Source organism: Colletotrichum godetiae (genome assembly GCF_030913485.1).
Source record: "Colletotrichum godetiae strain CBS 193.32 chromosome Unknown BDP55scaffold_10, whole genome shotgun sequence".
Classification (NCBI taxonomy): domain Eukaryota; kingdom Fungi; phylum Ascomycota; class Sordariomycetes; order Glomerellales; family Glomerellaceae; genus Colletotrichum; species Colletotrichum godetiae.
In genome coordinates, this window is record NW_026851258.1 from 485,755 (window position 1) to 508,528 (window position 22,774).

The window sequence follows — 22,774 nt, forward strand, 5'->3', positions numbered from 1 at the left end:
ATTTTGGGGGCGTTCGGGGGCGTTCGGGGACTTGGAGTCTAGAACGAGTTGATGGTGATCGGGGAAGATGGTGTCTGCGGTTGAATGAGGTTACTGGGCTGTCTGTGGTAAAAGAGTTGACACTGCGAAGAAACAATTCACGGCATCTTTCCTGATTTTCCTGATTTGTTATCGAAATTTGTCGAGCAAGGTACAAAAAAGCAAAGCATGAACGCATGGGAAGGTAGAGGGATGCAAGGTAATTACCTGTGGTACCTTCCATTAGCTACCTAAGGCAAGACAAGACGGGTAAGGAACAGATGGAAGTAACCTGACTGATACTTTCCATCAAGAGATGCGATGAATTCGTCCAGACGAGAAAGAATAGGCAGGCACTATTGCAGCGGCTCCTATAGCGGCACGAAGCCCTGGAAGGCGCTGAAATCCATCCAGTCTTTCCCCATAGGAGCCCCTCCGGCGGCAAAAACCGGTGGCTCTCTCCATCCACGGGCCATAGCGGGACCCATTACGGAGGACATCCGGTCGCGTTCGCGTCGCGCCCTGCGTTCCGCCCCTCGTCCCGCAACTTCACTTTCCAACTTCGGAGATGCTGAACCTCCACCTCGGCGACACCACCACCGCACCACCGCACCGTCGACCCCGTCCGCCACAACCCAAGCTGTCAGCAACTCTTTTCTTTTTCATTAGGACCTCATTACCCTTCAAAAAGAAAAGGCCAGCCGCGAACAGAGACGAGATGCCCACTCCCTCTGGTTCTCTGCACTAGCTGGCCTACCCCCCGACCTTTTGTCTCCTCAGACGAGCGTTTGCTTCATAAAGTTCTCTTCCCCTCAGTGAGTGCCAGATATAACCAGTACCACGTGACCTCAAGTCGACGATAACCAAGCCCCTTTCTACAAAGAGGAAGACTCAAAATCTGGCTAGATCTTCTTGCCTCATTCAACAAAAGCAAAAAGATATATAAGTGTACAAAACTGACCAGTCGTCTCAATGGATCCCTTCGCGCAGACCACAGTCTTTTACATCCACGTCATCAAAAAGGTATGGCGCCGCCTGGACAACTCCCTCGCGTCCGCTCGGCGGAGGCGTCAATCGAGAAGGGCCGCGCAGCCTACGCGGACCAGCGCTTCCGCGTCGCACTCGAGCACTTCACCCTCGTCGCCGGGAACTGCCCATGTTCGTCACCCTCGGGAGGAGGGCCCGCCGCCTCCTCTGGTGGAGGCCCAGGAAGTAGTTCCGGTGGTCGTGCTTCTCGAGGTCTCAAAGGGCTCGGGGCCGCAAGTTCTGGAGGTGGTGGAGGTACAGGTCATGACGGCGGAGACGGCAACGGCAACAGTCCCGCGCAGCAGCGCCGCCGGCGAGAAAGGTGTACGTGCCGCGACTTTGCTGAAGCGGCGGCCCGGCACCGCCGCGAGAGGGGCAGCGTCTACGCGGAGGCCACCAAGGAGTGCAAGTGCGGCGCAGAGAAGACGTGGGGCCGGTGCCACCGCGAGGGCCACGTCCAGGCGCTCGACTACCGGGCTGCGTGCTTTGAGAAGATGGGAAAGCTGGATATGGCGCGCAGGGATGCGGAGTGGCTGTTAGAAATTGCGCCGCGGCGTTTGGAGGTGAGTCTTGACTCTGTTGCTTGGTTTTGGGGGTTGATTGTGCGTTTTGTCGCTACTTACCAACTTTGTGTGCTTGTCTTGCTTTTGTGCCGGTTTTCATGTGAATAACGGGTTTTCAGGGGTACATGAGGCTGGGGAAGATATACAAGTTGGAGAAGAAACACGAGATGGCGTGGGCTGCGTGGAGTGCCGGTATCGAGGTTGGACAAAGGGAAGGCCTCACCAGAACTACCAAGTATGAGGTACGCGGCATCTACTTAAATGCGCTGTTGTTGGGATGTGCGCTGATCTAGACTCTTGCAGCAACTTCGCAAGATTCGCGAACCACTACACAAACACTTTTGTCGGAGAGACCCTATGGAATTACCAATCGAGTTGATTGAAAAGATCTTTTCCTACTTTGATTTTCACGAGTTATGGTGAGCTCAACGAACCCCATTCCAATTCCTTTGACCACTACCCGTCCTCCTGGCTTCGTTGCTGACATGTAATACCAGCCGAATATCGGGAGTCTGTAAACGATGGGACCAGTTCCTTGACACCCACCCCTACATCTGGAGACAAGTCCATTTTCCTTCACTCAACTCGCAAAAGCCACCAAGAGTCTCCTTCCTCAAGACGTTACGGAAGCGGACCGGCGGCGGCGCCCGCAGCCTCATCATCCCCAACGCCCACGCCTTCCAGCTCAACGAGTCAAAATGGCTGTCGCTCATCCAGACGACGAATCCGCGCATGACCACGCGGCTCGAGATCGGTGCCATCAAGCGGAACCCTGAAGACGGCGACTGGGGCTACAAGCTGCCTCCTAAGCCGCTGTTCTTCGAAGGGCTCACGCACCTGGGCTTCAGCTTCCGTGTCGACAAACCGAATTACCAAAGCAGCGGCGGCGCCCAGCCCTTTGTGAGGCAGTTTGTCGAACGTGCCCGGGAGAATATCGAGAGGATATCGCTCTTCAGCATGCACCTAAATGACCTAGGCTGGCCAGAGCTGCCCCGGCTCAAGGTTCTTCAGTTAACCGGTCCGCTGAGCTCGACACTAAACCAGCTGACCCCTGAGCGCCGAATTGACCCCGTAAGTTGTGTCTTCTCTTCCGTCTACTTCCCCTATTATTTGGTTCTCGCAACCTTGGAGTATCCACGCGGGTACCAGATGTGCTGACCAGAACCCTCAGTTCGCCCTCGCCCGCTCAACACCAAAACTAGAGCAAATACACCTGGACAACTTTGGCGTCTTTACCGGCCTAGATTCACTCACCCCGCCAGAAGACTGCTGGTCCCTCTGGCCGGGCCTCCAGGTAATCAAGCTCGGCAAAGCCTGCGGCGCCCTCTCCATGGGCGACAAACGCCACTTTCCGCCGCTACACCCCTCCTCCTTCCGCGTCCTCGACGCCCGCGCAGCCCTCCAGTCCAACCACGGCGACTGGCTGCCTCAGCAGCTGCCCCTCGACTACTCGGGCTACGAGGCCGCCGAGTCCCTCGTCACCTACCCCAACCTCGAGCGCTTCTGGATGCCGAAACTGCCGCTGAGCGTCGACCTCGCCACCGTCCTCCTCGAGCCCGCCGTCCGCTCCGGCAGACTGCGCGAGCTCGGTCTCTGCTGGCGCCAGGAACCGGGCCAGTTCTTCCCCGGCGCGCTCGACTGGTTACGCGGCAGCGCCTCCGTCCGCACATTTGGCTTCTTCAATTTCGATTTCGAGTCGCACGAGAACCTGACGCGGGACCCGGCGCAGAGGGGCCTCGGCATCGACTCGGTCGATCTCCTCTTTGGGTTCCTCCAGTCGTTTCCGAACCTCGAGGTCCTCGAGCTGCACTCGGACCTGTGCGACCCGCTGCGCCTGGGGGCCATCATCGAACGCGTCGCCATACTCGGCAGGCTGAAGAAGGTGTACCAGCGCGCGCTGACGGGTGTGGCGATGGACCAGCTGAGGACGTTTTGCGGCGCTCACGGGGTTGAGGTCGTATATGGTGGCTGGGAAGCCGAGTTCCCCGTGCCGCTGGAACCCTTGGCTCCCGTGGAAGCCGAGATTAGTGAGTGAAAGCGGGAAGGTAGAGGTAGCTTTTGACGAGCAGCAACGGGGACAAGAAACTTCAGACAATTGCTATTGGTTCTCTTTTGTCAGGATTGCGGTTGTGTTGTGTAGGTCTCATAGCATTAGGCGTAATTGCTTGGGTATATAAACTTGTTGCTTGCTGTCTGTGAAAAACAAGGGGCAAATTTCTACATCATCTTTTCCTTGACGAATATGAATAGTTTACATGGCATAGAATCGCTCGCGGGAAACATGACATACGGCAGAATCAAAATCACAAAGATACTAGAAAAAAGTGAACAAGAAAAATGGTGAATTAGTTGAGTAGGCTGATTCAAAGCTCCTCGCTACTGAAAAACAGGCGCCACACGCATGGGCTGATGTGATGTTGTGACGCGGGAAATTTGGGCGTGTGTCTGACTGACAATACTATGACAATGACCAAAGAGCATCACGGATATATAGAAAAGGTCAAACAGAAAAAACAAGACGATTCATCCTCTCCTCCCACTCCTGCCCCTGCCCTAAGCCCCGAGCCGGCCTCTTTATATTTACGAGGCTTACACAGGCCCCTTTGTTCCCCCCCTTTTCTCAAACGCCGTTGGATATTCCCCCCTTTCCCCTCGAAAAGACAGCTCGGTTTTTTTCCTCCCAAAGAAAAAAGTAAAGGAGAGTTGTTGACTAGTTATATTATATAGTGATTGTAATTTGCGAAAAAAGGGAGGACCTTTTTTCGCTTTTAATGTTTTGCTCACAAAGTTTGAAAGAATGTGAATCGTGTGGTATCTCACGACCGAACGGGTGACGGTGGGACAGCAACGTTGCCAGAGATGAGACTCTCCATCTCCCACGGGCTAAGCGTGCTCCGCCTCCTCGAGGCGACTTTGCTCACGCGCCTTTCGCGCTTGCGTTTCGTCGGTTGGAGGGGTGATTGCTGAACCTGCTCGTCTTGCGAGGGAATGTCGCGCTTGATCGGGTCGAGGTCTCCTCGGTCTACGCGTGTCTTTGCTGGGGAGGGGGAGTCTACGGGTTGAGGTTCTTGTGGCATGGCGACGATGGTCTCTGGTGGGGGTGGAGGCATATGTTGTTGCTGCTGCTGCTGAGGTGCTGCCATTGGCTTGCCGAGCGCACCTCCGCGGGCTGCCTTGAGCTTCGCGCGAACACGAGCGGCATCGGCCTCACGCTCCGAAGCTGCTAGCTTGGCTGCGATGGTTGCCATCGTCAGAGGGCTCTGCTGTGGTGGCGGGTCCGAGGGCCGCGGGAGGGGCAGACGGGAGGGAACGCGGCGTAGAGGAGTACGGTGCGGTGTTGCGTTCTTGTTGTTGTTGCTGGTGGGCTGGACGGCGGGAGCAGGGGGCGCGCCTTCGCAACTCTCCTGGCTCGTCTGGCTTTCTTGGCTCTCCTGGGAGACTGTACGGATGTTCTTAACGGGAGATTGAATTTCCCTCGGTGCTGGGACCGCTGGTGACGGTGCTGCAGGGGCAGCTGATACGAGACGCGGCGGCTTGGGGAGTTTACGTGCCGTAGGCGTTTGGTTTACTTCTGGGGGCGGGGTTCCGGATGGTGTGATGAGGGGTGCGCCGTTATGTGTCGACTCGGAGGCGATGGATGCTGCGGATGTTGTGCGAGAGCGGTCGTCGACTGGGTGAACCGTCTTCTGCGGCGATCGTGGAAGTTGAACGAGGTGTGGTGGTGGCTTCGGGGCGACGTCGACGGCGCGGATCGTCCTGAGCTTCTCGTTGGCCGTCGTGTCGTAATCGCTGCGAATATCGCGCCTTGGCCTCGCGTCGCGGTTACCCGCAGACGGCATCTCGCGGAGCGGGCTCATCTGAGGCGGGGGCGGTAGAGGAGGCGAGCTGAGGTAGGCGGTGGATTGTTGGAGAATCTGGACATTGGGCTCCTCAATATCGAGTTCCTCAACATCGACGTCCTCAAAGATACTTGACTCATAGTCGCTCTGCTGATCGTCCTGGTTGTAGTCTTCTTCTCGAGGAGCGGCCTCGTACTCTGCCGGTGCGGGAACAAGATGGAGGGACTCGACCCTTTGTGGAGCAGGGCACGGAGACTCGGGCAAATCGTCGTAATCAATTTCCTCCTCCTCCTCTTCCTCTCCTTCCTCTTCCAAGTCGGCAGTGCACTCTTCTTGCACACAAGACAGCTCATGCATGTCCATGCCGCCCTGGTGGGTCTCCTCAACATTGCGAACGCGCACAGGACTAAGACGGAGGCCCATCTTGAGTTCTTCCATATTCACCGACTTGCCATCGGCAACCATGCGCCGACGCCAACCGTCTATGAGGTGGACAGCCTCTTGCCAGCGGTTCTCCATCTTGACCCAGCCCGCACGCAGACGTGCAATCTCCTCTTCACGGACCTCGACCTCCTCGATAGGGGCGAACGAGGGGTTCGTCAAGATAGAGCGCAGATGCTCAAGGATGGCGTCAAGCTCATTTGCCATGTCCTCGGCCGTGGGCAGCGTGACAGCATGGCCATCGCCCTGGCTTGTTCTGACATCACAGCCACTCATCTCGCGCAAATTCTTTGTCGTTCGACGGACCAGATTCAGGAGGGACTCGTTCTCTTCGCCAAGGTTCCGCGCAAGGTCTGTCAGGAACTCGTTCGTCTCGCTGCGCAGGTCGTAACCTGAATCCTCTGTGGCCGCGGCGGCTTTGCCTCCGCGCTTCGGTGATACTTTGTCTTCGCCCTCGCCGGCGACAACGCTAATAACGGTAACGGCGGAGCTCTTTGCAGTGCCGCGGGGACGGCCGGCTTCACCCAGTTGCTTCTTCAGGCCATCGATCTGACGGTCCCGGCGTCGGACCTCCGTTGCGCAGGAGGCCCGCGTCTGAGCTACCAGAGTCTTGGCGCGAGCGACCTCGTCCTTGAGGCCGCGTACAGCGGCGTCGGCAGACTTGAGCTGGGTGCGCAAGGTGTTTTCGGTGGCCTCGCTGATGTCGAGCTTTCTTTGAGCCTCGGTGTGTTTCTCCGAGAGGCGTGCGATGTCGTTTGTGTACCGCAGGTTCTCGGCGCGGACGGTGCGCATGGTGGTCGATAGGTTCTCGCGTTGTTCGGCGTCGCGCTTCAGGAAGAAAACAAAACATCTCAGTACGGGGGGTTCTTCCTCTTTTTCTTTCTACAATACATAGCAGGGGAATAAGGGCAAACGCACGTCTCGGCGCAAGATCAAATCATTGACGATGCTCATGATCTTGCCCATGGTGGCCTCCGCGCCGCCCGAACTATCGTCCGGGTCGGCAAAGTTGATTGTTTGGCCATCGCGTAAGAGTCCTCGCGAGAGCAATTGGTTGTTGATATACAGCGACGCCGTACGCAAGTTATCGTTTTCCGCCATCGTGGTAGACGTGTTTGTCGCGGGCGAGACGATCGCACTGCGAGTAGTGCTTGTTGAGGGCAATCTCTCTTGGTCAGCACATGCGGAGGAATGTGGTTCTTGAGAGGCTCGAAAAGCTTGTGACTGAAGATCTCCAGAAGAATAAAAAGTGTGTCATCAGAATGAAATGAGCTATCGTGTTGGTGTGTTGTGGTAGTGCCAGGTACGGAGCTTATGCAGGAGAGTGACGGCCCTTGTGTGTGTGTACTCAGTACTATGTATGTGGTGCGCTGCTCTGCTCGCTGTGTGTATTTTGGCCCTGTGGTTGCCATGTCACCCCCACCTCGCAAAGTAAACAAAAAATTGGCCAACTCACAACGTCACATGGGTCCGTGGCCCGACCCTGCGGCGCTAAACCAACAGCTGCCTAGCGCCATTCTTATAATTCATGCGATATTTGCCCGAGTCACATCTCACAGCTTCCCATCACACTCAAAAGTTTCATTATATTGCTTCTTTCTCAGCCTGCAGCCTGGGAAACAACTCTGTTTTCTCTCGTCTACGGATACCGACATGGCTTATGATCCCACGGCACTTGGCCAGTCGGCAGAGCCCCTCGTACACGATGTCTCTGGCGAGATATGGCATCCCTTGTTCCAGCAGGAGTGCGCCTTTGGGCCCGAAATCTTTGAGGATGTCATGATGAATCTCATCAAGAACCCAAACATCAACTCGTCATGGCTCTTCCGCGCTGATATCCTACACGATTCGGACCCGGGATGGACACCTCCCCCTCCCCCCGCACCTGAAGCCGCCTCGGAAGATGGCGCCGCCGCACAAGTTGTGCAGCAGCAGCAGCAGCAGCCTCTTCCCATTGCTTTTCAGGATTTCCACAACGACCGCGTCTTCGTGCGCAGGCTGATCCCGCGCAATACCCGCCGGGACGATCCCCTGGACCAGACGTGCGTCTTCGCCTCCTGTACCCCAGATGCCGCAAAGGCCAGGTCCCTGGTCGTCTACCTTCCCCACGCGTCCTCGCCCGACGCCCTCCCCTTCTACCACCCCAAGGTCCGGGGCGTAGCGCACCTCCACGAGTGGGACGCTGCGCGCGCCGTCGGCACCGTCTCCATCCACTACCTCTTCTTTGACGAGGCCGACTTCGCCGTCGAGAAGCTAGTCCGCACCGCTCGTATGCTGCTCTCCGTGCTGTACAAGCACGGCCAGGGGCGGGTCGGCGGGTACACCAAGCGGGTGCACCACGACGTTGTAATTCCCCAGGCCAGGTTCCAGAACCGCTATATGGAGCTCAAGCTCAAGTATGCCAAGGACCTGGTGGAAACCTGGGCCGAGACGACGGACCCGTCGAAGCACGTCTTTGAGGATCTGGGCATTGCTGCTTTTCTGATCGAGCTCTGGGCAGAAATGTACAAGGACCAGCCGTTCCCCGGATTCGTAGATATTGGCTGCGGCAACGGATTGTTAGTTCATCTGTTGATTAGAGAGGGATACTCTGGCTGGGGCTTCGATGCCAGAGCGAGGAAGTCATGGGCCAAGTACAATTCTGTCCAAGATGGGCGGGACTCGCTGCAGGCCCTGGTTCTCCTCCCCGACATTGTCTCCAGGCCGTCTTACGCCGATAGCGAGGAGGTACCTACCTTGGATCTGACAAAAATACATAGCGGCACTTTCCCCAAAGGCACCTTCATCGTGTCTAATCACGCAGATGAACTTACACCTTGGACACCGATCCTCGCGACGCTGTCGGAGAGTCCCTTCATCATGATTCCCTGCTGCAGCCATGCCCTGGGCGGACAAAAATTCCGCCCGAAGCCGCCGCGCGATAAGACCAAGTCGCAGTCAACGTATGCTTCATTGGTCGACTGGGCGGCGCAGATCGCCGAGGACTGCGGATGGGTCGTGGAGACGGAGATGTTACGTATTCCGAGCACGCGGAATACGGCCATGCTCGGGAGGAGGCGGACGCGGGGCGTGGAGGAAGTGGACATCGACGGGGTCTTGGCCAAGTACGGTGGCACGGATGGGTACTTTGAGAGTGCGGCCAAGTTGACCAAGACTGAAAAGGGGCACTAGGCAGAGCGATGTCAGATATCTTGGTCCAGGAATCTGAGACAGACGCATGGGTGCTATAGACATTGCAAAGACATGGATAGAGAGAGGGGAGTCCAAATATAAATCGAAGATAGGTCCTGACTGGCACTGATCAGCGCAAAATCGATAACTAGATCACCTAGACTTATGATACACGTCGGATGAACGCAAGCGTCTCGCAGCGTGGTGTTAACTGCCCTATTGATGGATCCTCTTGCAATCCCTACAGAGCATACAATTTGATGATGTTGATGATATAATGACACCTAGCTTAATCCTTCCAACAAGAGCAAACCCTCATGTTCCATTCAAATCGACCCAATCAGCTCCTGAATCCTCTTCCTCGCAGCCTCTCTCACCTCTGTAACCACCACCCCAGCCGGCTTGATCTCATCAATAAGCCCAAGCCCAGCACCAGCCCACTTCCCAATCATCTTCTTCCCTTCCTCCTCACTCCACCCCGTCCGCAACCTCTCCCGACTCTCCTCCACCGTCGCCGTCTGGCCGCCAAGAGCGTGATACTCCCGATGAATATCCCCCACAATCGCCCTCCCATCATACCCATCCTTCCACAGCTTATTATCCACCAACCGATCATGAAACTCCGACTTCCACGTACTCACCCCACCATCCTTCGTCTTCACAATAACTTCCTTATGCAACTGCGCGCTCATCGCCTCGTCCGTCGCAACAAACCTCGTCCCCAACACAACCCCCTCAGCCCCCAGTGCCAGCGCCGCCGCCACCCCGCTGCCCTCCACGATCCCGCCCGCCGCGACGACAGCGACGTCCCGGTCGGGGAACTCGGCCGCCAGCATGGTCTTCACCTCGGGCACCAGCGCGACCACGCCGCAGCCCCGCGAGAACTGGTGCCCGCCGGCATCGACCCCCTGCGCGACGATGACGTCCGCGCCGTCAGCGGCCGCTTCCCGCGCCGCCGCGACGTTGCCGACTTGCACAAAGACCTTGGTGCCCTTGCCGCGGAGCGCGGCGATGATTTCGCCGTGCGGCTTGGTCTCGGGGTGCGGGGCGAAGAGCCAGGCTGCTGCGACGCCGTGGCGGACGAGGATGGGGAGGACGTTGGCTGCGAAGTGGCCGGCTGTCTCGTGGGACGTGATGAAGCCTACGCCTAGCGGGAGTCCTCCCGCACCGCTGCTGCTGCCGCTGCCGTCGGCGGCCGGGAGCGAGAGGAGGGTGCGGGCTTGGGTGAGGGCCTTGTCTAGGTCCGTCATCTGGGCTGAGGACTCTGAGAAGTCGAAGCCCGCGGCGATGAACCCTGAGAGAAAACGCAATTTGTCAGCTCGAGATCGTGATGCGAGACTCTCAGACATTTTCCGTCCCGACTGAGGGGTCGGAAGGGAGTCTGTGTTCGCCCTTACCGAAACCACCAGCTTTGTGAACTTCAGTTGCCATGGCGGCGCCGGCTGACCCCAGCATCGGCGCGTTGATGATGACGGGCGCCTTGACGTGGGGGAACCACGATACCAGTCTCGAGATGGCCATGCTTTGGTGTTTTCTTTTTTTTTCTTTTTCTCTTTTCGTCTTCTTTTTTGTTTTGAAGGGGGTTGTTTGGTGTTGACTTTTTTGGGACTTTGTGAGACAGCACTATTGGAAACCTTTTTGACTGTGACGATCGGACGGGGTCAAGCTTGGTTGTCTTATACACACAAAGAATCTCGGAAGTAAAAAAAAAAACAAGATGTTCAGAGTGAGATCTTGGTGCGTCTGTGAGACATGAAAAGGTACTGGCTTACTTACTACGGCTGACAAAACAAGAGGGAACGCATTGCCGGATCTTCGGAGGGTTCGTCGTCATCCCCTCCCTCTCAGCGGCTCCTCGGTTCTCCAATTGTGGGAACCGTGCAAACATCTCCGCGGAGGAAAGCGGGGCCGGACGGCCGTAGGAGGGTGTCGCCCGGGCCGCTTGTGATACATTCGGCCCGTGACTTGGCATATGCGCCGGGGGAGCTACATGGTCGATGATGAGGGCAGACCAATCAACGTCACTTGAATACGGAATTTTACTCAATGCTGTTCGTGGAATATTGCAGAGGGGCACTTGTCAAGTTCATAATTAGAAATGGTCAAGACCCGAATCTGCTTCAATCTATCTTCTGGACTTTTTGTACCTTGGCATCTACCGTCCTGTTCTTGACTTTAATGGTCACTCGCATCCTCAGCACAATCCATCCATCATGTACTCATTGAAGCTCAACACACTATATATATAAAGTAGGCGCACCCCTTCGAACACCTCGCAGTAATACCCATAATTACCCCCCTTCCTATCTCTCCCTCTCCCTCTCCGAAGGAGCAGGACCAGGCGACCTATCAAACATGCTCACACTCGCGATACTCCGCGGCGTCATCATCGACGGTGTAGGCACAATCGAAGACGGCGGTGCCCCAGACACGGGTGAAGCCATCTCGGACCCGTACAACTCGTACCGTCCCTGCGTCGTCTCCTCCTCAGACACCGGCGTCTGCAACTCCCGCGGCCCCTCATGCTCCCCCTCCGGCACAGAAGTCACGCTGTGGCCGTAGCCATAGCCGTACCCTCTCTTCCCTCCTGAATCCCCAATCTCCACAGGCGCGACAACGTCGTTGGGCGAATGCGCCTGTAGCGGCACGCCTCGCCCTCGGCCAGGCGTACCCGCCATCCCCGTTCCGGCTCCAGCCCCAGCCCCAGCTCCCGAACCATCGACCGCAGACATCCCGGTCTCTTCTGTCTCGGTGTACGGCCCCGCAACGGCATCCGGTCCAAAGTAATCCTGCGTCGCGCCCCGACTGGGCCCGTTCGGTCGAGATCCCGAAGTAACGTCCGATAATGCCCGCACCCCGCGACTAGGCCTCTCGCTCCCGACGCCAGACACTCCTGCCCCTCCTCCTCCTCCTGCGACTCTACTCCGCCCACCACCACCGCTACGTTCAGACATCGTCGCCGTCCCCGTCACAGTCCCCCTTCCTCTCCGTCTCCTCGAAAAACAAAACCACGCAAGCACCCCCGCGAGAGCACATCCCACAACAGCAACACCAACCCCGATCCCAGCCTTCGCCCCAGCCGACAATCCCCCTCCTCCCGCCCCGCCGTCCGGTACCGTAGTATACCCCACATCCCCCGTTGCCGTCGGATTCCCCGCCGCGCATCCGGCCGTCCCGCCAACAATAGTACAATGCATAAGATTATCGCAGCACCCGTCCCGTCCGTCATCGCACGCGTGCTGCGTGGTGGCAGTACACCTCGGATCAGCGGGCTTCAGCCCGCCTGTAGCAGAGGACGTGGGCGCCGAGAGCGTGCTCACGCAGCCGCGGTTGGAGACGCATGTCTGGCCGTAGGAGCAGCAGCCGCCGCCGAACTGGGATTCGCAGCGGAAGGCGGAGGGGGAGGGGCACGTGCGGCCGCAGCAGGCTGAGGATGTCGTGATGGAGGTTGTGAGGAGGGCGGCGGAGGACGACGCGCTTCTGGTCTGCGAGACGGTGACGGTTACGGTTATGGTTGTTGGGCATTGGTAGGCTGTCGCGGCGCAGTTTGAGTCGCAGTTGGAGCCGAGGGGGCAGCACCATGGTGTATTGTCGGGTTTCACGTAGCAGTAGTTCGTGTTTCCGCAGCAGGTCTCGGGGTGGCCTATATCGACGCCTGTGGGAGGGTTTCCATTTAGTTTGATGCTCTTTGGTGATAAGTTATATCTCTCCTTTTCCTCATTTTCTGAGATGCAGAAACTCTTAGAGGACGTTGAAATGGGTATACGAGGTCAAGAATGAACGCAGAAAAGGAATATCGATAACATTTGAACAAGCGGGCTCTACTTACAGGAATGAAAGTTCGGGTTGCAAATACCGCCATCACGAACAGCGAGCCTCGGTGCGTCAATGAAGAAGCGCGGAACGAGGCCGGCACCCTCGACGGCTGGCGACATGTCGACCGCGGCGTATCTCTGTCTAAAGGCCGCATTCGTGCCGGTGGTCGCTGCTGCCGCTGCGGCCACCGCAGCGGCGACCAGCGCGAGGATCGCGAGAGCCTCCATCTTCTCCCCCGTCTTCTTTGCTACTATCCCACCCCTCGGGAACGGAAACTTTTGATCGAGATAAGATCTGGGGGCTATGATCAATTTAATGGAACTGAAGAGCACATCGTCTCAATCGCACGAGGCTTTGCGGAAGATGAGATATTTTCCACCGCCAGCCTGCGCAGTTGTGGTGGTGAAAGCCTCGGAGGATGTGTGTAACAACGCAGGCAAACCGCGGCTGAAAGGGGAAAAAAGACCAAGGGAAAGAGGCAAGGGACACAGAACAATGAAATGTAAGCAAACCCAGCTCAAGGAGTAAAGCGGCAAACGTGAGGGTAATCAATGTAGGTAAGCTTGCGCACACAGAAAATACTGCTGCTCCTGCTGCAGCATGCGCCTAGATGCAGGGTAAAGTAGTATGCATCCATCATGGGAAATGGAGGAACATGTAAGCAGAAACCCCATTCCCTAGGAGGGTTGTCCAAAGTCCCTCGGGTCTGTTGAAACTTCCCATGTGCTCCCTATCTCTTCTGTCTTGCACTTGCGCGACTTCAGAATACCTCGGAAACATTCAAGAAGATATCTTTTCCCACATTTCGGCAACAGGCACGAAACGAAACCACTCGGTTTGCGCGCAAGTCTCACTCCCGGAGCTTGTTCAAAAACGGCAGAAGAAGCGGAGCACACTTCCACTGCTCTCACTTGCCCCTCTCGACCGCCGCCGAAAAGGATTCATCAGCACTGCACTTCGCGATGAAATGATTGGTGGCCTGCTCTGAGATCCCCATCTTCGTTGGTTCGTTTCCCTTGCTGGGCCGCTGGGCTGCATAGCGGGAGACCACCGCAACCACCACCCATGCCCGAATCCCCCTCTCCCTCGTGGCGACGCAGAACATACTTTTGACTTGGTGCCTCCCGAATCGGCGTATACCCGTTTCCCTCGAGATCGGGGAGGAAGACGACCCCAGCTTGGCTGCTTCTTGAGCGTGATACCCGGGCAATGTGGTCGTGCAAGGTTGAAATAGTAAGGGCTTTGGATGGAGCGTCACACTTGTGATTCGGATCCCAGGCTGTGTTGGTGTAACAGTGAATGCATACTCCTTCTTGCAGTCAGTCGCCACGCGGATGGAAGAATGCGATGTAAAGCAAACCGAATCTCAATGAGATATTCCAATGGCATGACTCTCGCATCAACTAGAGTCAGTCGTTGCTGCGCAAAGGCGTAAATGAGCCCTTCTTGGACCAAAGCAAAGACTCAATGATGAAAGTGAAATGTGCTCTGCCTGCCTCCGCAAGACGAAACACAGAAGTTGACTGATGAAGAGAAAGTGATCAAAGTCGAGGAAGCCGATAGACAACACTTCTTGCTACCCAAGGTAAGGAAAGAAGAAAATCAAGAATCCAGAGCGGAGCACCTCAGGCCCGGCCCGTCCGCCCCCCCTTCCCGACGACGGAAGACCGGCCCCAAGCGCCAGGAGGGGAAAAAGGAAAGAAGCTCGCCGGGCACGGGCGTAGGCCTCGACCACACCACGTCCGCTAACGCTAGCGCCCGAACCCCCCCCCCCCCCCCCCCCCCACAGCAGAATCCCGTCCAGAGCATCTCTCATCCATCTGGGCAGAAACGGCAGAACCCCGAGGGGCGACACAGGCGGTCAAGCCACGACTGAACCCCACCAAACCAATCTACCCTTTACCCCTCCAAGTCCCCCTCCGAATGAACTTTCTCACTTTTGAAGATATTCACAACCCAAATAAAGCTCCCTCCAAGAACGCTTCCATACACGAATCGCGATACACCCAAGACCGGCCCTCACCGAACCCGGATAGAAACAACACAAGAGAAAGAAGAAGCAAGAGGACAATAGAAACACAGCAAAAGGGCGAAACCCGACAGGAATCCCAACCGCCATCCCGATAATCTCACCACCAAAAACCACACACAATGACGACAATAACAACAACATCACAACCACCACCACCCTCGGGTCAATTCCCCCTCCCATCCCTCCTCCTCCACCCCTCCTCCACCACGCCAACCCTAATAACCCAAGGCGCAGAAGCCCGCCTCTACCAAACAACCCACCTAACCCCCACCCGCGCCGCAGCCCTCAAATACCGCCCTCCCAAACCCTACCGCCACCCGACCCTCGACGCCCGCCTGACCCGCGCCCGCATCCTCGCCGAAGCCCGCGTCCTCGCAAAATGCCGCCGCGAAGGCTGCTCCGTGCCCGCGTTGTATGCCCTAGACGAGGTGGCGGGCTGGTTGATGCTGGAGTGGATCCCGGGGCAACCGGTGAGGGTGAGGATTAACGAGTGGCTCGGGGAACGGACTACGGTGAGCACGATATCGGAAGAAGAAGAAGAAGAAGAAGGGGGAGGGATACCAGAAGGAACAGCGCCCAAAAAGGATCCAACGGGCATCAAAAACCTCATGCGCAGAATGGGCACAGCAATAGGCCAAATGCACAAAATTGGCATCGTCCACGGCGACCTCACAACATCAAACATGATGCTCCGTCCACCAAAGATCTCCACATCCACCACCACCACAGATCAATCCCAAACAACCGATCATGATCCCCTCGAAGGCCAAGTCTTCATCATCGACTTTGGCCTCGCAAGCCAAAGCACCTCGGACGAAGACCGCGCCGTCGACCTCTACGTCCTCGAACGCGCCTTTGGCAGCACTCACCCGCGTGCCGAGGCCTACTTCCAGGACGTCCTCGACGCCTACCGCGACTCGTACAAGCTGGCGCCCGTGACTCTCAAGAAGCTCGAGGACGTGCGGATGAGGGGGCGCAAGAGGAGCATGATTGGTTAGTCAGTCGGGGGAGCTGGGTGTAGCTTGTGTTGTATGACGATGCTGCGTAGACGTGTTTAGAGACACTTTTGAAATCTACTTGCCGAGAGATGGCGGACACATGCACCTACAGACCTCGGAGATTAAGTCAAAAGAAATGTGAGACACATGACGGCATGGAAAAGAAAATCGAATCAAATTGATACCCATAGAGTATTTTGGCGCGTTTGGCCGTTTCTACTTGATTCGATACGTCTTCATCTGTCTCTCCCCGTGTGTACTTATTCTGTACTTTGTTCAGTCCATCATGTGGTCCTGAGAGGTGCATTCTGTCAAGATGCCATCTATAGTTGCCCCAAAAGTTTGATAAAGCCCCATCCCCATAAAAAAAAAATAGAACCCGACGCCAGGTATAAAGTAATAATGCCGTGTGATATAAAACGCCGTGTCATGCTATTATTAGTCGATTTCCATAACGACTTTCGAGACCCAGCTCATTGTGTGTGAGCGTTTTGTCGAGACGCAATATCGGCCGTGACGCGCAAGCACTTGTCCCCAATCTGCTCTATTCTTGTTTGACAAGACACTTTGTCTCAAACCACTTTGCAAATCGCACCGTCGGGATATCAAACAAGCGCCAGAAAACATCGGCGGCCCAAATAACCGCAGGAATGCAGCCGAAAGATCCCAGAACGAATCCGGCATTGTACCACCAGCCCTCGAGGCCGGTGATGGCGTACACACGTCTCTCAATCATGTAACCAACGGTGTGCATGACTGGTCCGTGCATGAGGTAGAGAGCGTAGCTGATCTTGCCGAGATACTGGATGGGAGCAAGGTTGAAGAAGCTCTTCCATCTAGGAGAGTGGCCAACGCAGAGAACGAAAATGACAGCTCCGATAGATTGCCAGAATCGGTATCCTTCCTCTTCCCACCATTTGGGAATGAATGAGCAGAGCCAGACCCAACCAGGAGTGATTTCGTAGTTGATGTCCGGCTGACACATGAAGTAAATGGCGAGAATGCTGAGCATTGCCCAGAGGAAGCCCTTGAGACGGCTTCCCTGGGGTGGAGCCGCGCCATTCGCGGGAAGGACTGAAGGTTGCTGCACTGGCGTGTTATTGCCCATGATCTGATCGTACTCCGCAAGCATCATGCCAAAGTAGAACAGCAGCAGCTCCCAGCGATTGTTACGATAGGTGAAGGCGATGATTCCTGAGAGGAAGAGGAGACGGAGTCCGGACCGTACGCGAGCCAAGCCGATGAGGGTAATGAACAGGTACATGGAACAGCGGAATTCCACCGGGATAGTCCACAAGTGTACATCATACGCTAGGAATATTGTTAGTAAATCACACCACACAGATTCTCCAAAACCACTTACATGTGCTTCCACCGAAGCGCTCCCAGCCAAACACGTGAACAAAGCTGAACATGCTCCAGACCCAGTCGTAAAACTGCTCCGAAAAGGTGTCCAACGGCTTAGGATGAGGCTCCATGACGTTCTTGTGGAAAGCCCGATCAATGGCAAAGTCTCTGGTCCATTCGTAGACTCCGAATTGGAGCAGAAGCATGATGCAAAAGGTCGAGATGGCAGTCGGCATATACAATCTGATGAATCGACGGAATATCAAAGATGTCGTCGTCACGGAGAATTCCTCCATGTTCCCGGCCCTGGCGAGCTTGATCGGCTTCATGGAGAGAGCGTACCCGGAAATGACAAAGAACAGGCAGACTGCTGGCGGGCCTTGGTAGAAAAGTCGAAAGAAGGGCATCTTGAGAATGTGGTAGTTCTTTTCTGATGAACCCCAACCTTCGGCAATGATGAAGGCTTGGTAAAAGTAGTGACAGAAGAAGACGAAAAGCGCTGCCAGACCTCGCATGCCGTCGAGATGTGATGTCGGGAAGAGCTTGTCTGTTCGGCCTCGTTCTCTCGTAAATCGGCTCTGGACGAAGCTAGGTAGTAGGAAGATGAGGCCGCGGATCACCGTGACCCTCCATGGTACGGCTCGCGCGTAGCCAACTACACCCCGGGCGACGGTCGACCATCGTGGTATCGCAAAACGGACTTCGAGGTCGGCCCTACCGCTCTCGCTCTCGACGTCGGATAACGTCTTCTCGTCTAGGAGGCCCATACCCTCTTCGTGTGAAAGGGACACTTTGGAAGCAGCGTGTCCGTTCATTGTCCTGCAATGGAACCGGTGGGCGGATTTTGGTGTTGGTCGGGGACGGGACTAGGTGGGTGGGTATAAGGGAGGCTCTCGTGGCCAGGCGGCAGGTAGTAGTAAGTACAGTATCAAGCAAGCGCGGCTTGAACAGGACAGGGCCAAATGGAATCAGGTGGGAGAGGAAGGGGAGGCGGAGGCGGAGGAGGGAATGAGGTGGTTTTGATCCGGAAGGTCCTTGTTATTCAGACGATCTGGATCTGCAGAAGGGAGGGGCGAAAGGAGAGTGAAGGTCGGCAAGGGCAGGTAAATGTAATTGGGACCAGACACTGAACAGACAGGGCCTGTGAGAAAGGATGTTTCCCGAGGAGGAGGTACCGCCGCTGGCTCAGGCTGGCTGGGAAGCGTGGGTGTTGCTGGGTGCTGCTGGATGCGGCTGGGCGTGTGTCTTGTCTCGTCTCGTCAACGAGCCCGTGACCTTGACCTTGACCTTGACCTTGACCTTGTTGATGGGACCTGGGCTTAAGCAGGACTCTTTTGGGGGGAGGGGATCCAAGACCTGGGATACCTCCGCGACGTAGCAAAGGCGTGGGCCCTTGGGAAGAGGGAATGTGGAGAATGGGTACAGGAACAGCAGAGAAGAAAGAGATTGGTAACAGTGGAAAGACTGAGAGTAAACAGCCAAAACCGAAAAGAAAAGGGTCCGGCTGGGCTGAGATTCGGAACGACACCTCAGCGCATAAACGATTCGAGGTTCCCCGTCTGGCAATAAGAGGAGCAAGGACGGGTCGGTACTTCGTACCCGTAGGATGTGCCAATGTGGGGTTGATGCCAGGCGGCTGTGACCTCAGAAGTTGAGAAAGACGTGACTTCCGAGGCGAGCAGAGTTGGGAGAGAGCGTCAGTGGTGTGGGTTGATGGGGGCCTGTTTCAGGGTTGTGCAAGAGTGGGAAAAGGTTCAAGTGTGGCAGCTATGACGGGTTTGGGAAGGGATGCACCATGGAAGAGACCAGGTGCAGAGTGCAGAGAGATGCAGGATGAGAAAGATGTGCCTGTGCTACGGTATCCGTAAATAGGTAGAAAGTAAGGTACACCTCAGCCAAAGCCTCGTTTTCTCTAGGTGTTCAGTTTTGTTTCTTGGTGCCCGTAACGGAAGGTTACGTTTATCTCGTGTTTTTGTGTTTGGTGTCTCTTGCCTCGGATGGCAAGAGAAAGAGATAGAGAAAGAAAAGGCAAGGAAGGAAGGAAGGGGGCAGCCAAGGAACTCTTTCCTCCTTTCTTGTTGTTGAGTTTAGAGGGCCCAAAGAACCATCGAGGAAGGGACGAGGGAACGGGAAGGAAGGCACCTGCCCACTTTCAGTCTGTTCGTTCCTGTCTTGTCTTGTCTGACACGGGAGAGGCAAGAATGACGGGACTAACAAAGTGTAATTTTGGTTTGATAGCTGGATGGGGAGGGAAGGAAGGGAAGGGAAGGGAAGCTGAAAGGCAGCTCCTCACTCAATACACCACTACGGCGGGCACAAGGGAGAAAAGAAAAAGAGGCAGAGAGGCTCGTGGGTTCCAACTAGCGAAGGATGTGTGAAAGGACCCAGCCGAGGCGCAGATGTCAAGCAAGTCAGGAGGAAAGGATGCGGCGCCGCTGACTGTGCACCAACAGACCTCAGACTTTCTCTGCCTTCTCTGATGATCGGATTTCCATCGACACTCGGTATGTGCGTTTGGGTGTGTGTGAGTGTGGTAGGTGAGCAGACTCGATGATGAGCACGGTCGCCGACGGTCCAATGAGCTAGATGCAAAAGAAGGGATGAAACGATGGAAGTAAGCCGGTCGAGACAACAGTACGAATAATGACCGAGGCAACGCGATTGAATACAGACTACAGAGTACGGAGTAGAGAGCAAACACTCAAAAGAGTACCTATGTGTGGCTTGGGGTATAATGAGACGGAGAGTGAAATTGAGAAGGGGTGAAAGGCTCTCAGGGAGAAACAAAATAGCCTCTATCCCAGATCCATCCCAGATTGTTAATTCGATGAGGCTAGAAACGTAAAAGGTAGGTACAACGTTCTCTTTGCAACGGGCACCGAGCTTTGGGGACACCATTTTGGTAGTCTCTATGGCTAGGAAACCTGCAAGTAAAGTTATCGCTCCAAGAAACATCGGGTCCAGTCGCGGAGACTGGGGCACTTGGGACGGGAGATAGAAACGGGGCCGCGCGGTTTCACACTTATATGAAATATCGAAGCACGTCCAAAGAAAGTGGGATAGACTCTAGGAGAGATGGGCGGGCGGCCGGTTGTTGGGTCGCGCCAAAATCAGCAAGGACGGGCAAAGAAATAAAGGGGAAACAAAACGATAAACGATGAGCCCCCGGGAACATCATATGGATGAAGCGAGACGAAGCAAGACAATGCTGGGAATGTAGTGTCGGCAGATCTAATCTGTTTATTGGCTTTGTTACGTGCACCAAGCTATCTGCTAGGGATCCATACACATCAAGACCTGTCAGACACTCTGGTTGAGAAAACCCAAAATAAAAATAACAAAAACCTACGAGAGAATCCAAGACAACCACGACATCAGTGACCAAACGAAGAGCTCAGTGGATTGATTTTCTTGGAATGGTGCGTAACATGACTGGATATTGCACACTCGTCCCAGTGTCTGAGATACGCAAGCCACGCAGGGTACGTAAAGGGCCTACGGGGACAATCAATCAATATTGGATCCAGTTCTCCTCAAAAAAAAAAAGTCTCAATGTCGTCGGCTCTTCTCCAATGGATTCAATCAATGATCCAATGGAAAGTCTCCAGTCCCAGATTCCCCTTTTCATGGATGATTGGAGATATGGAGAGAAGTGGGCAAGCATGCAGCGTGGAAGAGGGAGAGGGATCCTCTTTTCCTCCAAGAAATGGAGCCCCAGTCCGCCGCGGTGCGCCGCCCATCATCTCCCGCCCCTCCTCCCTCCCTCCCTCTTGAGTCTTCCGCTGGCGCATCACACCTTGGGAGGTCCTTTGACACCTTTCTGCAGAATAGTCTCAATGGGAGGTGAGACCGTGAGAACGAATGACGGTTCAACGGCTCGTCTGGGCATGACGCCGAACCGACCGGACCGGGGGGGAGAAGGCAAAGGAGAGGACGATGAGCATTGGCAAGGGTCTCGGGATCCATGGGGCCCTTGGGGTAAAGAAAGGGGACTCCAAAACCTCGAGGGCTCAAGGGGAAAGATGCCAGATGGAACGTTTAGAGGTTTCTCTCTGTTCCCGCCGAGGAATGCCATGGCCGCTCATCAAGCCAAAAGTCGGCATCTCAGGACCGATATCAGGTCTCGGCGCATGACTTATCAGGAATCAGAAGCTTCCCGGTGCCACTTTTTCACAAAGAGCTGTCGTAAGCGGACTGGAGCACCTTCTGTAGATTTTGGCCGGGGAATATCGAGGAATGCCACATATTGGTCCAAGAGGGCGATTTCGATGGGCTCCAGAGTTCCAAAGTGGTCCAGTTTTTTGGTACCTTGTATCGGGGATTGGCACTATGGACGGATGGATGGCGGCGGTGGTCTCAAGGTGTTGCAAACTTGCAGTAATTTCAAGGTTGAGATCGGCGCTTGGGTCCACGCTACCGCGCTCGGGAAACCGGGGGGGGGAACAAGGCTCGAGTGTTCGAGACACTGCGACGGTCCAGGTGCCGCGTGCGGCGTGCGGCGCGGACGGCATGGCATGCATACCACTTTCGTGGTTGGAAGCCGGAGTTGGGTTGCCAGGTATCGCATCTTTGCCAAATTCGCCTAAGGTGGCAGTGTGGCACGGTCATGTAGGTACCCGTCTTCCGATGAATCTCCAGGTTCTCGACTTCCAACTCGAGCGGGCCTCATGTCGCTGCCATCGTTGATCTTTGGACTAGACAGGGCGAGACTTGAGAGAGGCAGTGACGCGACCAGCGCGTGCAGTACGTCTTGCATATCCACAAAACTCCAGTGGGATTGCAGGTATTACTTCTTGGTCTTGAGTCTTGGTCTTCTTCCCCCTCCTTCCCCCCCGTCAGGGGTACAGCTTGTTTCCCGGCAGTCACTCCCCTTGGCTTTGTTGCAGATTGGCAATCCGTCACGCAGAATGCATGGCAGGCACCGCACCGCCCGCCCGTCCGTCCTGCCGCCCCGCCGTGCTATTAGCCTGCCGTGCCTGCCATGTGCTGTTGGGTTTCTGGGAGTTCACCTCAAGCGCCATCTGCGAATCTGCGCGTCCGTACGGAAAGTCATCTCACAGAAGTATGAGATATCCGGGACAGCTGCTCCATTCCCCATCTCCGATCCATTCCAACCGTCAATCTCGGTTTATTTTCCACCCAGCCGTGCCAGTCACTAATGAACACTCAGTCAGATCAGTTCTCTTCGGGCTCAGTGGTTCATCTTCATCTAGGTAACTCATGAGCATATCCGTAGGCGTAACAGCAAGTCGCCGCCATCCACCCATGGTTTCGCAACCGAGAAGGGAGAACCCCCCAGGCTCTGTTTTAGGATCCCGTCTCTCGCCTCCCCTTGGGTGCCCCAATGAAAATCAAGAACAGACCGACGATCAGCATCCGAAAGCCGAGTCAGACCACCATTCAACTTTCGGCTCACTGGCTCTCAATGGACGGGGACCCCAAAGCCCGCCCGCTGTCCAAGGGAAGAGGGGGCCAAGCGAACGGCCCTGGATCGACGTTGCTCTCGGCTGTGAGACTCTTCGA

The 22,774-nt window shown here is 55.7% G+C and overlaps 9 protein-coding genes across 9 annotated transcripts; 4 read left to right on the forward strand and 5 right to left on the reverse strand.

The window, feature by feature from the left end:
• Window positions 1-1,043: 1,043 nt before the first annotated feature.
• BDP55DRAFT_547106 (F-box domain-containing protein) lies at window positions 1,044-3,642 on the forward strand (the record flags this gene model as incomplete). The annotated part of the gene is made up of 7 exons (XM_060568721.1): window positions 1,044-1,230; window positions 1,321-1,607; window positions 1,727-1,849; window positions 1,911-2,026; window positions 2,105-2,678; window positions 2,779-3,150; window positions 3,214-3,642. 7 exons carry the CDS (start codon window positions 1,044-1,046, stop codon window positions 3,640-3,642), a joined length of 2,088 nt encoding a protein of 695 aa, XP_060432512.1.
• A 568-nt stretch (window positions 3,643-4,210) lies between these two features.
• Window positions 4,211-7,263, reverse strand: BDP55DRAFT_655336 (NIMA interactive protein). The gene is made up of 2 exons (XM_060574306.1): window positions 6,806-7,263; window positions 4,211-6,715 (listed from the first exon to the last, which is right to left on the reverse strand). Exons 1-2 carry the CDS (start codon window positions 6,986-6,988, stop codon window positions 4,424-4,426), a joined length of 2,475 nt encoding a protein of 824 aa, XP_060432513.1. The 5' UTR covers window positions 6,989-7,263; the 3' UTR covers window positions 4,211-4,423.
• Window positions 7,264-7,452: 189 nt separating this feature from the next.
• BDP55DRAFT_31477 (uncharacterized protein) lies at window positions 7,453-9,292 on the forward strand. The gene has a single exon (XM_060566705.1). It carries the CDS (start codon window positions 7,541-7,543, stop codon window positions 9,056-9,058), a length of 1,518 nt encoding a protein of 505 aa, XP_060432514.1. The 5' UTR covers window positions 7,453-7,540; the 3' UTR covers window positions 9,059-9,292.
• A 92-nt stretch (window positions 9,293-9,384) lies between these two features.
• On the reverse strand, window positions 9,385-10,579 carry BDP55DRAFT_726193 (2-nitropropane dioxygenase; the record flags this gene model as incomplete). The annotated part of the gene is made up of 2 exons (XM_060579112.1): window positions 9,385-10,352; window positions 10,456-10,579. 2 exons carry the CDS (start codon window positions 10,577-10,579, stop codon window positions 9,385-9,387), a joined length of 1,092 nt encoding a protein of 363 aa, XP_060432515.1.
• A 474-nt stretch (window positions 10,580-11,053) lies between these two features.
• On the reverse strand, window positions 11,054-13,101 carry BDP55DRAFT_713119 (uncharacterized protein; the record flags this gene model as incomplete). The annotated part of the gene is made up of 2 exons (XM_060578228.1): window positions 11,054-12,782; window positions 12,915-13,101. 2 exons carry the CDS (start codon window positions 13,099-13,101, stop codon window positions 11,362-11,364), a joined length of 1,608 nt encoding a protein of 535 aa, XP_060432516.1. The 3' UTR covers window positions 11,054-11,361.
• Window positions 13,102-15,025: 1,924 nt separating this feature from the next.
• On the forward strand, window positions 15,026-15,904 carry BDP55DRAFT_546980 (tyrosine protein kinase; the record flags this gene model as incomplete). The annotated part of the gene is made up of 3 exons (XM_060568706.1): window positions 15,026-15,418; window positions 15,491-15,599; window positions 15,636-15,904. 3 exons carry the CDS (start codon window positions 15,026-15,028, stop codon window positions 15,902-15,904), a joined length of 771 nt encoding a protein of 256 aa, XP_060432517.1.
• A 544-nt stretch (window positions 15,905-16,448) lies between these two features.
• Window positions 16,449-18,066, reverse strand: BDP55DRAFT_547033 (acyltransferase; the record flags this gene model as incomplete). Its single annotated transcript, XM_060568714.1, has 2 exons — window positions 16,449-17,215; window positions 17,268-18,066. 2 exons carry the CDS (start codon window positions 18,064-18,066, stop codon window positions 16,449-16,451), a joined length of 1,566 nt encoding a protein of 521 aa, XP_060432518.1.
• A 1,164-nt stretch (window positions 18,067-19,230) lies between these two features.
• On the reverse strand, window positions 19,231-20,440 carry BDP55DRAFT_31531 (uncharacterized protein). Its single transcript, XM_060566712.1, has one exon. The coding sequence runs from the start codon at window positions 20,204-20,206 to the stop codon at window positions 19,556-19,558; it is 651 nt and encodes a 216-aa protein (XP_060432519.1). The 5' UTR covers window positions 20,207-20,440; the 3' UTR covers window positions 19,231-19,555.
• Window positions 20,441-21,027: 587 nt separating this feature from the next.
• Window positions 21,028-21,988, forward strand: BDP55DRAFT_31553 (uncharacterized protein). The gene has a single exon (XM_060566714.1). It carries the CDS (start codon window positions 21,088-21,090, stop codon window positions 21,835-21,837), a length of 750 nt encoding a protein of 249 aa, XP_060432520.1. The 5' UTR covers window positions 21,028-21,087; the 3' UTR covers window positions 21,838-21,988.
• Window positions 21,989-22,774: the final 786 nt, after the last annotated feature.